Below are 16383 nucleotides of genomic sequence, written 5' to 3' on the forward strand. Positions count from 1 at the left end.
TTTCTGAAAGCTGTTGCGCTACCATAGCCTCTGTCCAGTTTATCAGATCCATCACTTTGCTATATGCCTTGTAAATCAAAACCCGACTTTCAAACCATATCAACAGCTGCATGAATTTAGTGGCGTTCTCCGACACGACCCTGAGCTGGTCTTCAATGTCAGCCCTTTTTAACAGAGCTTAAAGATTGTGTCGCGGTGTAATTTCAGGTTCATCACAAATAAATTTCTGGTAGAACTGAAAGTGCTTTCTGTGGTAGCTAAGAGAATTAAACACAATTCCACCTTGTAATAACTGGTTCAAGTGGAAGCAGAACTGAAACGTTGTAGTTTTCGCTTTTATTTGCAACTGATTCCTTGTATCACAACTTGTGATTTGGGCAATGCTTGAACACAGGTAAACTTGTGCACCAGATATCACTTGCAAAAGAAATGGTATGTGCATTCAGGGCATGAAGTTAAGGTCATGAAGGGCAAGGCAATGTTGCCTTTGGGCGTGAAGATTCAGGAGCACCAAGGCAGTTCTAGGAGGCAAAATACAAATCCAGCCCAAGGGCACCAAGGCGATTTCATACTCATTCGTAAAACAACAAAAAAGAAATACAGAGAGCCTATTATGTTGATGAAATTTTAATTTAAACAAAGTGTTTGAGTAATTCACACACTAATTATTACAAATATAAAATATGTCACTTTTCCATTGTAAAAATAAAATGGTATAAAAGAATCCAATTTAAAAATATAAACACCACTGAATACATAGTTTAGACTAGAGGCTTAGATACAGCCTAAGTAATATAACCGCACAAATAAGTGATGTCCATGAAGGGAAAGCTAGATAGATTTTGCAGGCAAACTGGCTGACAGTGCACCTGTGGTTGGAGTTTAATAACGATAGTGGTCAAATGAGTTGTTAGGTCTGCAGTGTCGTTTGCTAACCGCTGTTACAAAACCTGTACAAACAACGCTGCTTTTGGGGGGGGGGGGGGGGGGGATGAAATAAACTTCGACAGGCAAAGGAGAGTGTTCTGAATCACAATGATGAACAGATGGATGTACATACTGTTAGATGTTTACATTTGAGAGACTTTATGTAGTTTCAAAGTACTTAATTCACAACTGCAGTTTTTATGCAGATTTACAGTTTAGTTATGGTGCATTGCTGGACACTCAGTTCAGGGGGGAAAAAAGGCATGCTGTTTTTAAGCATACACATTCTAACCCCTTTTGTGAACGCACACATTTTACTAGTTAAGAAGCAGAACTACGTAAGGTAGTGAAAATGTATTACACAAAAACAAGTGAAAACAGAAATCGATGTAATAGGTAATCAGTAACCTAAATCAAAATGACAGTACAACACCGACTTTATCCCTCCTCCTGCTGTACAATACACTGATTTTAAACATCGTTGTCATGTGAAACAGTAAATCAGAATATTAACCGCTTTGGAGGTTTATTTTATTTTCCTAAAGGCACGTAAACCAAATAATAGAAGCCTATCTACAGAATACGTAGTTTGCGTCTCTTGCGGTGTGCATTATTTCATTTAAATCAGTAGTCCGGTGTGCATTAGCCCCTAAGTAGGTGAATTTTGCGGTGACCCCTCAATTTCCCGATTTATATTTCCCATATAGTCGTGTCACAGAGATGGCCGAAGTGGGCGGCGTCAGAACCAGGAAAAGGAATGAATGACAGAGAGGTGTGGTTTGGAGGAGCTGAGCGAATGTTTCGCTCAGCATTTAATAAACAGAACAGAAAATAAAAAGGTTGTACAAACAAACACAGCACACGGCACACGTCGCCAAAACAAAAAGACAAACAAAACGGACTAGACAGACAAACACGGTGAGCAGATACTTTCTGTTATTATTACTATACTTATTTCGTCCGTCTCCAATCCCGTTCTCCACTCACCGAACACCCAACCCCGAGTATGTGACAACGTGCATCTATATATACTATTGTGCTGGGATTCAATTACCAATTAATTATTTACTTGAATCCCAGCACGTGAATTAATAAAGTGCAATTCCCCGTGCTCACATATTACTACATTTTACTTGCAAGTGAAGTGCTGTGCAATCCTCGTGCCTAAATACACATATACGTTTTTAAACACAGACCCGTTTATATCCCGTGTACCAATGTCTATACACCAACATTTAAACACACCACACGCAACACATAACAGATAATATACACAGAGGTGGGCACTTTGTCACAAGTCTACATCATGTTCCAACACAGAGCTATACATATGGGATAAAAAGCCCTGGGAACATGAAGCCACTTTGTGGCTTGGAACCTTGTTTCAGGAGACAAGGTTTCAAGCCACAGCATGGAATACCTGGGGAGACTTGTGACATTCTAACCAAACACAAGACAGTTTTTAAAAGACTAGACATGTCATTTGATTGGATAATAAAATAAGTCAGTTAAAAGAAACTATAACAGCAAAAAACTATAACAGAAAAAACGTAAAAGGTGAAAATCGGCAAGACAGTGGCTATTGTGCAGAAAAGAAAAAGGCTGCTACAATACTCTGGTAAGAGAGCTGTCAGAGGAGGATGGATGTGGTTATAAAAGCTCCATTAGTCAGGTTAGATACAAGCGTTTTATTGATGGCAATGTTTATTCAAAGTCTTTATAAAAATATTTGGTTAACGTTGGTAAATATCGTATATGAAATTGGATTCGCTATAATTTCAGTATCTTTTTATAATGTAATTATTTTGTATTGTTACTTGTTTGTCATGCTCTCCCACTAGCGCCGCATTGATTTCAGTTGAAGTGTTTGTAATGAAGATTAATTTATAATAATGTCTGAATAAATTTCCATACATTTATTTATTCATTTGACACCCAAGACGTAAGTTACACGGTTTACAAGTTTCAAAATACATACAATATATAGCTAATTATACGTTATAGTGTAATACATTTACATAACTTAGTCCAGTTACAAATGTAGGCTAATACAACTTGTTGATCTTCCTTGGGTATGGTAAGCTTTTTTTCTGGTGAATTGATGCTTGACTTAATAGTAGTACTAAGTGCAGGCCTGCTGAACTTATTTGGGCTTTAAATCAGAGGGTCGTACATGGGGATTCCCTAAAATATTTTGGAAAAAATAAACGCAGATTTGCTGATTGATCAAATTAACCACAACTTAAAGTAGTAAACTTACACATTTAAAATACAGTGATGTCATTTAAAGTGAACCTGCTTCTTAAATAACTTGAAACCAATTTAAAATAGTGAAGCAAGCGAAGTCACATGACTTATTATTCATTGTGTTTTATTGGCTACTTTTTGATACAGAAAAGTGGCTTGAAAACAGGTCTCCTGAAACTCTGTTTTAAGCCACTATTCCTGAAAAAGTGCCTTTGTGTTCCCAGGGCTTAACAGACGTTGGAGCAGGTGTGCAACATTAAACATGGTTTATTAGTAACACCTTCTTTGGTTTTTGTCTTTTAACATTAAACCAGTCCTTCTGGTGAAATAATAAATGTTTTTTTTTTTTTTTTTTTTTTTTCTGTATTTTGTGTGGATAACATATGTTTTGGCAATACATATATAATTAAACAGAGTATTTGTTATAATATTGTTTAATTAAGAGTATTGGTATTGATTGGCAACTTTGACCTGTGACCTAAGATCGTGACTATATTAGTGTCTTGTATCTGTTTGGTTTTTGCATGATATAGCCCTAACACCGAAATATTGGCTGTACAATATATAATATGGACTATAAAATACTGTCTGATTTTTCACAAACTCTCATAAATTGCTCTGAAGATTAGGTAATCCCAAGATTCGTGCAGATCAGGGTCTGTGAAACCAGCCATATGTTCTTACAGATACTAAAAACCAGCTCAGTAGTGGAAGTTTGAATATTTGTGTTAATATCAACCTTCAGTTTCCACTTTTGAATCGGGCTTCTTTGGTATTCGAGACCAGTGTGTTAAGAACTGCACAGGTTTGGTCCTTTTGCAGAGATAGTCTTCAATACCTAAATACAAAGGGTTTGCTCAGCAGCTGTGATGAATGACGCTTTCAGACTGTAATGGAAAATATTCCCATACACCCTCACTAATGCTTATCCCTACAGTATAACAAAACATGTATTCAACACGGCTTACAAGAACGTAACATATATACTGGTTATCTACTGTGACTAGCAATGTAAACAAAATGTAAATTAAACTTTTCAGAGTCGTGTTACCGGGATCTTGAGGGTACAGGAATGAGTCCTGAAAATAAAGAAAAAGAAAAGTTTAAATGTCGTCAGTAAAAGCCTTGTGTGGATTTTATGGGAAAGGTACACATTTTCTATGAAATGACGTGATGTATTAGCCGTCTGTTTTATTAAGTTTGGGTTTTGTTTGCCGTTAATTACCTGTGATGAGGTGATCTGAGTATGGGGGCGGCCATGTTTAGGAAGCGTGTGCGCAACCTCTTGTTCTAGCACGGGAACACGTTTAATTGAAGTCTATGGCAGGGGGCGCACCCAATCCAAGTCTATGGGGGGCAGGGGACGCACATAGACATTAGGTCATGAAGAAAGGTAATGTTTAAATGTAGATGCCCTAAATAAACTGAGTAAACAACTTAAGATATATTGAATGATTGAAATATAGCTAAATGTATGAACCTCTTTTCCCCCTACTCTGGTTGTTTTAGTCTGAAGGTGGGGCTAATTAGAAGACTAGGGTACATATAGGAGATGTCTTCTGATAGTTGAAGGGGAGGGCATATAGGCAGCAGTGTGGCTTGAAACTGAATGTGAAGATTAACATACTGGGATAGCAGGGTATCTTGAAGAATTACAATTCATCTGTATGGTGTAGTTTGTTTGTTTGTATTTATTTTCCTTGCTCTGTCTTGCACATGTCGACAGCCAAAATAAAGCTGCACTGTTTGACTGCCTTTTGCGCTCCTGAATACTTCCTGCTATTGCACCAGACAGCGGGTCTCTCTACTTTACACAGACACTGTTAGATTAGGTATGATAAAAATGAGGTGGGCCGTCACAGCATCTGTCTGCAAATAGCAAAGTATGTCTAAATAGTTTTTCTGTCTAAACTGATCTAGTTTGAAATTGAACTGGTGTGCAGTTGCAGTAGTTTGAATATTATTCTCTTAAATTTGATGTTGAGAATTGCAGTGTGTTTTCTGCTTCCAAAATAATAGGATATTGTCTGTTACAGAAGTGTATTAAAACAGGGGAAAAGGAAATAAAAGCTGGTCCAGGATCTTCATTTGGTTGTGTTTTTTTTTATTCATTTATTTTTTGGTCTGCTGTTTTGCCTTGGTACCAACCAAGACATATAAGTATCACAGAGATTTTTTTTTTTTTATTATTATAGCAAATAGGCTTGTCAATTGTACATGTTTTTGTTTGTTTATTACTTTTTCCCTAATGACCTAATACGTGCGTGTGTGTGTGTGTGTGTGTGTGTGTGTGTGTGTGTGTACGGGAGTTCTGAGAATCTTCAGGATGTCTGTTTCACAATCTGAATGCTACTAAAAAAAAGCCACACTCTCTGCATTACCTATTTTTTATAGGTTTTCATCAGAGTAATTGACACCAATAACCATCGACCTCAATTCTCACAACCAAAGTATGAGATTAATATCCCAGAGAACATTGCACCGGAGACAGAGATTCTACAGATCAGAGCAACTGATAAGGATGAGAAAAACAAGTTGCTCTACTCCCTCCAGAGCAGCACTGATCCCATCAGTTTAAAGAAATTTCACCTTGATCCTGGGACTGGCTCACTATATACAGCTGAGAAGCTAGACCATGAAACCATGCACAAGCATATCCTGACAGTGATGGTAAAGTAAACGTTCTTCACCCACACTTCTCATCTCAATTGTCTTTTTAAACAAGCTGTTGAAATTTATTAAAATTCACTGTGTTCTCTTGTTATGGAATTGATATGGCATTTTGTTCTTTTAGGTTGGTTAATGAGTTCAACTGTGTTTTATACATGGTTTGTGTTTTACATTCAGGTTCGTGATCAAGATGTGCCTGTGAAACGGAACCTTGTAAGAGTTACTATCAATGTTGAAGATACCAATGACCATGCCCCATGGTTCACTAGTTCCTCATACAGAGGGAGTGTGTATGAATCTGCTGCTGTTGGGTCTGCCGTGCTGCAGGTTACAGCCATGGACAAGGATAAAGGCCAGAATTCAGAAATTGTTTATTTTATTGAATCAGGTATGTTTTACAGTGTTTTTTTTTTTTTGTAGGGAGGAGGTTGCTTTTAAATTAGCTATTGGTGTTTTCAATGTATTTGCAATAATAGTAATAATAAATGTAAAACTGTTTAGTATGCTCCACTTTCTGACTGCACTAGCAGTTCTATATCAGAGGTTAATAAAAATGGCATGGCATACAGTTCAGTATTGAGACCAAGTACTGAAGTTCTTTTGACATGATTGTCTGTCTGTAGGAGTTTAATGGGAAATAGTCATTTTCCCACCATTGTTGCTGATGATAAATACCAATGTTGGGGGTGGACAGTGTAGCAAATGTCAATATAGCTGCGTGGAATTCACATTTTTCAGATGGCTGGAATGGCTAAAGCTAATTGTAATACAACAGTTTAAGAATTTTGTTTTAATCAGCAGCCAACAAAAAATGAATACCAACTACTTGCATCCGATTGCTGTTGCAGTATAAAATTCTGTTAATTTATTCTGTGTTGAACTTAATTACTTGTGTTAAGTAACTAAAGTCTCTACAGTTAAAAAATGCTTTACACTTTTCCCTTCCGCATTTTATGATGTGGTAATTCAAGCTTTAAATGATAGCTTTATGTATGCTCTCTTTATGGGTTTTAATTTAATTTGCTAGCAGGAAAATACACTAACCTGACTTAATGTGTCTGCCATTATACACAAAAAAGCTACAAATTATGTGGAATTTAAAAATATGTATATATTGTGTTTTACAGGAAATGTTGCAAATTCATTTGCTATTGATCCAGTCCTTGGCACTGTTACTGTTGCAAAAGAACTTGACCGTGGCAGTAAGAGCCAGTATGAGCTCACAGTGAAAGCATCAGATAAAGGAAATCCTCCAATGAGTGTGGTGACGACCGTCCACATTTCTGTTACCATATCAGATAATGCAAAGCCAAAGTTTACCATGAAGGAGTACTCAGCAGAAGTCCGAGAGACTGTGATCACTGGGAGTTTTGTTGCCTTGGTTACAGCATCCAGTCAGTCATCAGTGGTGTATGAAATAAAAGATGGGAATATCGGCAGCACCTTTGACATCAATCCAAACTCGGGTGTTGTCATCACTCAAAACCTGCTAGATTATGAAACAATTTCTTCATACAGGCTAACCGTGCAAGGCACAAACATGGCAGGCTTATCGTCCAACACGACTCTTCTAATTCATCTTCTAGATGAGAATGACAATGCTCCTGTCTTTATGCAAGAAAAATACACAGGGATTATCATCGAATCTGCCTCAGTGAACAGTGTAGTTTTAACTGACATGAATGCTCCACTGGTAATTCGAGCCACAGATGCTGACAGGGAATCGAATGCCATGCTGATTTATCAAATTGTTGAGCCATCTGCCCACAAATATTTTGCTATTGATTCAAGCACAGGTGCCATTCGCACAGTAATGAGTCTGGATTATGAAGAGAAAAGCATTTTCCATTTCACAGTGCAGGTCCATGACATGGGATACCTACAGTTATTTGCAGAGAATGCAGCCAATGTTACAATACAAGTGATAGATGCCAATGACTGCCCTCCAGTCTTTACCAGGGAGGTTTATGAGGCATCTGTTTTAGTGCCAACATATAAAGGAGTGAAAGTCATCACATTAAATGCTACAGATGCAGACTCTGGACCAAATTCAAAAATAATTTACTCAATTACTGACGGCAATATAGGAGAAAGATTTACTATTGATCCCATCATGGGTGTTTTATCAGTTCGAAATACCACCCAGTTAAGGAGCAAGTATGAGTTGACAGTTAGAGCTTCTGATGGAAGATTTGCAGATACAGCATCAGTCAAAATAAATGTTAAAGAAAATAAGGAAAGCAGTCTAAAGTTTACTCGGAGTTCGTACACTGCTTTAGTCTTGGAAAACTTGTCCGAGCCTAAAATTCTTGCAATTATTACAGCAGTAGGCAACCAGATAAATGAACCACTGTTTTATCACATTCTAAATCCAGACCGAAGGTTTAAGATTAGTCATACTTCTGGAGTCCTCTCAACCACTGGTATACCCTTTGATCGTGAAGAGCAGGATGTCTTTGATGTAGTTGTAGAAGTGACAGGGGAGGAAATGTTAAGAGTTGCTCATGTTGTAGTGAAGGTCACTGTAGAGGATGTAAATGACAACGCACCAATGTTTGTTAATTTGCCATATTATGCGTTGGTGCAGGCTGATGCTGATATTGGCCATGCCATTCGACAAGTCACTGCTGTAGACTTGGATATTGGAAACAATGGTCAGATTCACTACTACTTAAAAGAACTTCATGAGTATTTCCAGATTAGTCCTTCAGGTGAAATCACATTGAAAAATTATTTTGAATTGGATACTTTGAATGCTGAGTATGTCATCACTGTTGTAGCTAAAGATGGAGGGGAGCCAGCTCTTTCTGCAGAGGTTGAAGTACCAATCACTGTAATGAACAAAGCCATGCCAGTGTTTGAAAAGCCTTTTTATAGTATAGAGATTCCAGAAAATATACAACTTCATATCCCTGTGGTACATGTTCAAGCCAACAGCTCAGAAGGACTTCGGATCATGTACAGTATCACAGAAGGAGATCCTTTCAGCCAGTTTTCCATACATTTTAACACTGGTGTCATACATGTAACAAGCCTACTAGATTTTGAATCCCATCCAGCCTATAAGTTAAGTGTAAGAGCAACAGATTCTCTAACTGGAGCTCACTCAGAAGTGTTTGTTGATATAATGTTGGTAGATGTCAATGACAATCCTCCATTTTTTAAACAGAAGTCTTACACTGCCACGCTTTCAGAAGCTTCAGTGATCGGCACATCAGTGGTTCAAGTCATTGTTACAGACTCAGACTCTGGTGTAAACAAAGTTATTTCTTACCAGTTGGTAGAAGATAACAGTAAGAGTTCTGATAACTTCCACATAGACAGGGACAGTGGGGTTATTTTAACAGCAAGAACCCTTGATTACGAGGAAAGGCAGCAGCATAATTTACTTGTAAGAGCCGTGGATGGAGGTTTGCCCGCTCTAAGCAGTGATATAAGTATTACAGTGTATGTAACAGATCTGAATGACAACCCACCCGTTTTTATACAGCAGCTGTATGAGGCCACAATCAGTGAGCTTGCACCCCGTGGACATTTCGTAATGCACGTACAGGCATTTGATGCAGACAGCTCAGACAATGACAAGCTGGAGTATTCCATCTTAAACGGAAATGCAGATATGAATTTTGAGATTAGTAAGAAAACTGGGATAATAACAATCTCACATCACCGCAAACCAAAAATGGAGCCAATTTACAATCTCAATATCTCTGTGTCAGACGGCGTCTTTAGAAGTTTAACGCAATTGAAGGTAACAGTAATTGGAGCAAACTTCCACAGTCCATCTTTCATTCAGAATGAGTATGAGGTGGAATTGGCTGAAAATTCCCCTGTGGGAACTCTGGTAATTAAAGCTAAAGCTAAAGATGAAGATTCAGGAACTTACGGCCATATAACATACTACATTGTAAATGACTTTGCAAAAGACAAATTTTCTGTTAATGAAGACGGACAGATATTCACTCTGGAGAAGCTTGACCGTGAGAACTCGGTGGAAAAAGTAATTGCAATTGGCCTAATGGCAAAAGATGGAGGTGGCAAGGTTGGCTTTTGCAGCATAAATGTCATACTTACAGATGATAATGACAATGCCCCACAGTTCAGAGCTGCAGAGTATAAAGTAAATGTTGCATCAGATGCTCCAAGGGGAACTTCAGTCATTAAAATTGTAGCATCGGATGCTGATGAAGGCAGTAATGCAGATATAGCTTATGTTATTGAGGCAGATTCAGAAAGTGTTGAAGAAAACTTTGAAATTGATTCTTTCACTGGTGTTATTGTAACTAAAGAAAGCTTAATCGGGCTGGAAAATGAACTGTATGCTTTCTACGTAAGGGCAAAGGATGCTGGAACTCCTTCAAAGGAGTCTGTAGTCCCAGTGTACATCAGAATACTAACCCCTGAAGTGCCACTTCCAAAGTTTGTTGAGCCGCACTATGCCTTTGCAATACCAGAGGACCTTGCAGTTGGATCAGAAATAGATGTCATACAGGCAGAGAGTGAGCAGACGGTGGTTTACAGCCTAGTGAAAGGAAGTACCCCAGAGAGTAACAGAGATGAAGTTTTTGTTATTGACGAAGATACTGGAAGGCTAAAACTTGAAAAGAACCTTGACCATGAAACAGCTAAATGGTACCAGCTCACACTGCTAGCACAGTATGCCCATGAAGACTATGAAGTTGTTTCTTCTGTAGATATCAGTATTCAAGTAAAGGATGTCAATGACAACAGCCCTGTGTTTGAATCTAATCCATATAGAGCATTCATTGCTGAGAACCTTCCAGGTGGAACCAGAGTAATCCAAGTAAAAGCAACTGATTTAGATTCAAGTATCAATGGGCAGGTAATATACAGCCTGGCTCAGAGTCAAGAAATAGATGACATTATGGAGCTGTTTGCAATTAACAGTGAGACTGGGTGGATTACAACACTTAAAGAGCTAGATCATGAGAAACAAAGGAAGCACATGGTTACAGTGGTTGCTTCTGACCGTGGAGAGAAGGTACAGCTCATTGCCACTGCTTTGGTGGAAGTTACTGTTGCTGATGTGAATGACAACCCCCCACGCTTCACTGCTGAGATCTACAAGGGGACAGTGAGTGAGGATGATCCACCTGGTGGAGTTATTGCAATCTTGAGCACCACTGATGCTGACACAGAACAAATCAACAAACAAGTCAACTACTACATTACAGGTAAAGAAATAAAACACCCCAGAGGTTCGAGTAGTGTTTGTAATTAATATAAAACAAATTAAGTGTTTACCTAGACTGCACTTTGGTTAATGCAGCTGATAAAAGTTAAAGTGCAGATCAAAAGGACTAAAAGCACCTTGTAATTCATTAATGTGGAGATTAAGTACTGTAATTTTTCTGTTGTAAATAAATACATTTACAAGAGGAAAAAAGTTATTTATATGCTTAAGTATGAATATAAATAATTATAGTTTACCAGGTAGAAGTCTGGTGAAAAAAATGTATTTCTCTGTGCACCATTTGTATTTATATGATTAGCTATTCTTAAGGATGCTAGTAGTGTTGCCCTCCACATTCAGTGTATTGTCAATGTCTCATTACAGTATTGTTTTTTATATGAGGCATAAGACAAATGGATCGGTCTGCAACACTAGAAGAAGAAAAACCTGCAGTCAACCTCGGTCAACACGACACCCCACCGGGATGCCATTTAGTGTTGACTTATCCAAGGTGTCGAGTTAACCACGGGTGTACATGAGCCACGGCATGAACATGCGTCTAAGTAGCAGAACTCGCACGCTTACAGTATTTACAAGTTTATTTTGTCAAGTGAAAATGGTTGAAAGAACTGCAGTGAATTAATCAATTGCAGTATACGGTACTGTAAATTCAGTACAACTCGTATAGTTCGATTGAAATAAGAATTAATAAAATAACTACAGTGTTATTTTTACGAAAACAATCCAACCACAAACTGTTGACCACTTTGTTATTGGCTTGTACTGTCTAACTTGACGGCTTAAATAGCAAAAGTTAAGTTAACATTATACAGAATTAACTTAAATGAACAAAAACAACAAACAACTTTATTTCACACAGAAATGAAGCATTGTCAATTGTTTTGCATGCAAAAACACACGCTTTGAAAGCTCTGCTGAGGAACTTATCCAGAATAACCTGAGCTTTAAAGCCATTGAGCGAGAACTAATTTTTAGGTCAGTCACATGAAATAAGAGTGTCAAGTAGATCATCCACGTGAAACGTCGAGTTATCCACTCGTCCTTTTTAATACTTCTTAACCCTTCGATACAGTAATAAGTAAGGGTCTACTTAAATCACAGAGAATTTATATATTTTTTCACTGATAGGTCATGGAATAAATTTTGCGGACCTTGTTAAACATTAAATAAGTAGATAATATTTCAGAGCACTATAAAAGCCTTAAAATAGTGGTAATTGCTTCTTTACTAAAACGGGCTGCTGTCATTTGTTAAAGGCAAGCATGCAGCATCCCCCTGCGGTTGACTTGCCCAACATTGAGACTGCACGTTCTGCATCCACTGAATTGCTTGGAAATGTAAGGTAACGCTTTGCCAAGTTATACAGATGCGGAAATCGATTAGAAACAGTCCCAAAACTAGTTTACCCAAGGGCATCTGGCATATTCTTTAATAAAGGCAACATATGCAGCATGTTGGCTGTCATGTTTGTCCCATACAGAAATTTATTTTGTTAGTACAAAGCCAAAAGAAAGAAAACTGACCTGTTCATGTCTAAAATTCTAACCGTTTTAAAAAAGTAAGCAGCAGGTTGTTTGAAGCGAGGTGGCTGTGCTAGATTGTTGTTACCTGTAGTGCTGTTTCGGCTACAACAGAGAGGAATGCTTTTTGTCTGGACTTACTTTCAAGTTTGTTTTCTGAAAGCTGCTGTTTGTTTTACGTTCTGTTTTAGCAGCCTTTTGTTTAATGTGTGATTCTGAAGCTAATAGTAGAGGTGGGCACCAATATCGATGTTTAGATATATCGTGGGATAAAAAAAAATAATGTACGCTCACAGACACACTTTATTGCTGATACTGCTAAAAATACAAACACACTGTAAACAAGTGTATTTTATATTAATATACAACAAACACTATAACAATGATTGGTATGTATTCTCGTTTCAAACACCATATAAATTATTTTTTAACCGTTTTATTCCATTGTTTGGCGTTTTTCTTTTACGAAGAACCCAATTTTAACAAGAGTATTTCAAATATTCAATAGCTATAAATCAAGAAAAACAACAAATCCACAACCTTTGTACCCTCATGTTCTACCGCCGTTTCTTCGCCTGTTTCCTCTCACCGGCCAATCCCTTACCGGAAACTATATCCTGTTTTCAAAAAGTGCGCGCATTAACTAATTAAGAAACGGGACCGTCTTTTTTAAAAGGATACACAGCATAAAAACAAAATAAACAGGAAAATCATCTTAAATAATTTGTGTGTGTGTATATATATATATATATATATATATATATATATATTTATATATATATCCATTCAGATACGTATATCACATATATATACCAAACGCTATTTGCATGCTGCATTAAGCACGATTGGGATTATTTTGAGATATGTGCATGGGTCAGTGTGGTTCATTGCATTTTTTCCAGGCGATTACTTACACTTACGAATGTAATTTAAAAATGTGAACTTTCAGTGTTATAAAAATAATCTCATCTCAAAATAATGCAACATTCAGCATGGCTCCGCACTTCATTTTTATGTGTCGTGCATTTATACGCAGAGAAGATTAAATGACTTCTGGATTGTCTAGCCTGCGCAGTGAAGTATATAAATATTTCGGTTTTGAGGTAGCTGAGGATGGCGTGGAATAGCAAAAATAACAAGATATTGTGAAGCAAAGCTAAGTTAAAGTAAGTTATTGCTTTTCTTATGTAAATATCTGTTAACATCTGTGTGTTTTTTTTATAAGTGTTGGATTTTTATGTGTTTTGGAGAACTACGATATTATCGATATGGAAATATGTGCACAATATCGATATACAACCCAACTAAATAGCAATCTATTTGTATTTTCTCCAAAGTCACATTACAAGATGTGCAAAACAATTTACCTCCATCTGCATGTACAGTTTCTTTGGGACATTTCTTGGCACGATCTTCAGCTGAAATATACTTCCTCCAGTGCTGAAAACTAGATTTAGCAACCTAAATCCAAATAACTATCTACTACTGTACAGTACAGATGCATTGATAGGCTGATTAAAACATCGTTGTCACGTGAACAGTAAAACAAGAAAGTTAACCGCTTTGGAGTATTTTGTTTAAATGGTATTTATCGAAGGATTTTATTTTTTGTATTTTTATATATTTATTTATTTTTTGTTACCTAAGTGCACAAGACGGCGAAGGATAAAAAAAAAAAAAAAAAAAAAAACGTCTATTACAGAAGAAAGATACGTAGATCACGTCGCTTTCAGTGTGCAGTGTGGTTCATTAAATTAGGTTGCTTTTTTTTTTTTTTTGCCCTAGTCCGGTATGCATTGGAACCTAAAGGGGTGAGTTTCGCAGTGACTCCTCAATTTCTATCATTTCCGCAAAATTTCAAGTAATCAGTAAAGCGTGATGTCGAATTAAGATGCAGGATGCATATATTTTATATGGAGAAAATGTGGGACCTAGACTGTCTGTCGAATTAAGAGAAGGTGTCGAGTTACCCGAGGTTGACTGTATATGAAATTGACTAACAAACATGTTATTAGTCAAACTTACTGTTAACTTAAATATCATATTTTATTATTGCGTGTAGAAAACTGCAATGTCTGTCCTAAAGAATTCAGTGAATTGTCAGGAAGTCTAACTGATAATGCCACTGACAGGATTGTTAAAGGACACTGGCTCACAACCAGCCAAGAATAGTGAGTTAGAAGCTTTCTGTAGTGGTACTTCAGTTTTAATGTTTAGGATTGTCACAGCAGGCCATTCGTGGATTATATTGATAGGTAGCAGGTGCATTTTAAGACTATTCAGACATTCTCTGCAAGTGGGCCTGTTCTTTTCTTACTTGTATCGCTCTTCTTACTTCCCAGCTAAATAGCTGTATTGTTAATTTAGTTTGAATGGCACTTCTCCATTGACTTTTCAGGAGGAGACCCTCTGGGACAATTTGCTGTTGAACACATTCAGAATGAGTGGAAGGTCTATGTCAGAAAGCCCCTGGATAGAGAAAAGAAAGACAATTACCTCTTAAATATCACAGCCACTGATGGAACATTCGTGACAAAGGCTGTAGTAGAGGTTAAGGTCCTTGATGCCAATGACAACAGCCCTGTTTGTGAAAAGGTGTGTTTCTAAATATCATGGTTTGTCTAGTTTACAAAGGATTCTGAGGGCTTTGTCGAAAGTGATTTACAGTTCCTTCATTGCTATATATTTTTAGAAATGTTTGAATACATGCTTTAATATCTGGAATGTCTGTAATCTGGTTCAATTCTTGTTGTTTGTAGTAGTTTTATACACTTGTTTACTGTACTTTTATTATAAATAGCAATGTTTATATTTTGTCTAAAATACACTACTTTGCAGGCGCTGTATGCTGAAACTATTCCAGAAGATGCTCCTTCAGGAAAACTGATTTTGCAGATTTCTGCCATTGATGCCGACATCCGTTCAAATGCTGAAATCTCTTACAGGCTTTTTGGAACCGAGGCAGATAAATTCAATCTAGACCCAGATACTGGTGAGTGTCTACTTTTTTGTTTCCTTATAAACAAAAGGGAACATAGGATAACTGGGTTTCAAAGTTTTTCCATACATTTTATTTAATTTAATATTAAACACCATCCCTAATTCTGCAGATATTGGTGTGATTTAAATAAAAACACCCATGCAGCAAATACTATTGCAATGATGCAGATAGCAGAGCGTGTGTCGTGTAGGGACAACAGTTAATTTAATCACCAAGATTAGTGTCACACTTGAATTTTTCTAACATGTAATTATTTAGTCATTATTTATCCAAAGTGACTTGCAGAGACCAGGGGGTGAACTATGCATCACAGCTGCTGCGGCAGAGTCACTTACAGTGGGACATCAATTTTATGTCTCATCCGGTTTAAGAACACTTGTGCAACAAAAAAGGTAATATATGTAATCGTAAAAATGTTTTGCTTCTTGACAAAAATCAATAAACAAATACATAAAACTAACATAATAAACTGTTTAAAATGTGATGGTAAATGTTGCTCCAGTTCAGTAAGTATGCTGCAGTGATTGCTGGGGGGGGCTAAAGGGAGATTTTTCATGGTTTATTTAACTGAGAGCCTAAGAAGGATTATTGTGGGTGCATTCAAAGTGTTACTTCCTGCTTAAATCCCAGAATAGTGTTAATGTATCAAGAGTCTTATTAGAGTAAAATAAAAGGTAAAGTCAGAAATCTGGTTAAAGGTTTTAGGATATTTGGTTAATGTAGCTTGTATTCTCCCCCTGCAGGTCATATACTGAAGATGCATGTACATATGTACTATGTGTCCTACAGTTTTATTCCTTTAG

General features: G+C 37.1%; 1 protein-coding gene across 4 annotated transcripts in view; it reads left to right on the forward strand.

Annotated features, from left to right (window-relative positions):
- Positions 1-16383, forward strand: part of LOC121320385 (protocadherin Fat 1-like) — a 71556-nt gene that overhangs the window by 36221 nt on the left and 18952 nt on the right. For all 4 annotated transcript variants that reach the window (XM_041258672.1, XM_041258688.1, XM_041258664.1 and 1 more), the window contains 5 exons: positions 5569-5844; positions 6022-6232; positions 6972-11039; positions 14978-15174; positions 15418-15571. In XM_041258672.1, the coding sequence (XP_041114606.1) occupies positions 5569-5844; positions 6022-6232; positions 6972-11039; positions 14978-15174; positions 15418-15571 (4906 nt within the window). The remainder of the gene's footprint in view (positions 1-5568; positions 5845-6021; positions 6233-6971; positions 11040-14977; positions 15175-15417; positions 15572-16383) is intronic.

This window comes from Polyodon spathula, chromosome 1 (genome assembly GCF_017654505.1).
Source record: "Polyodon spathula isolate WHYD16114869_AA chromosome 1, ASM1765450v1, whole genome shotgun sequence".
NCBI classification, from domain to species: Eukaryota; Metazoa; Chordata; class Actinopteri; order Acipenseriformes; family Polyodontidae; genus Polyodon; species Polyodon spathula.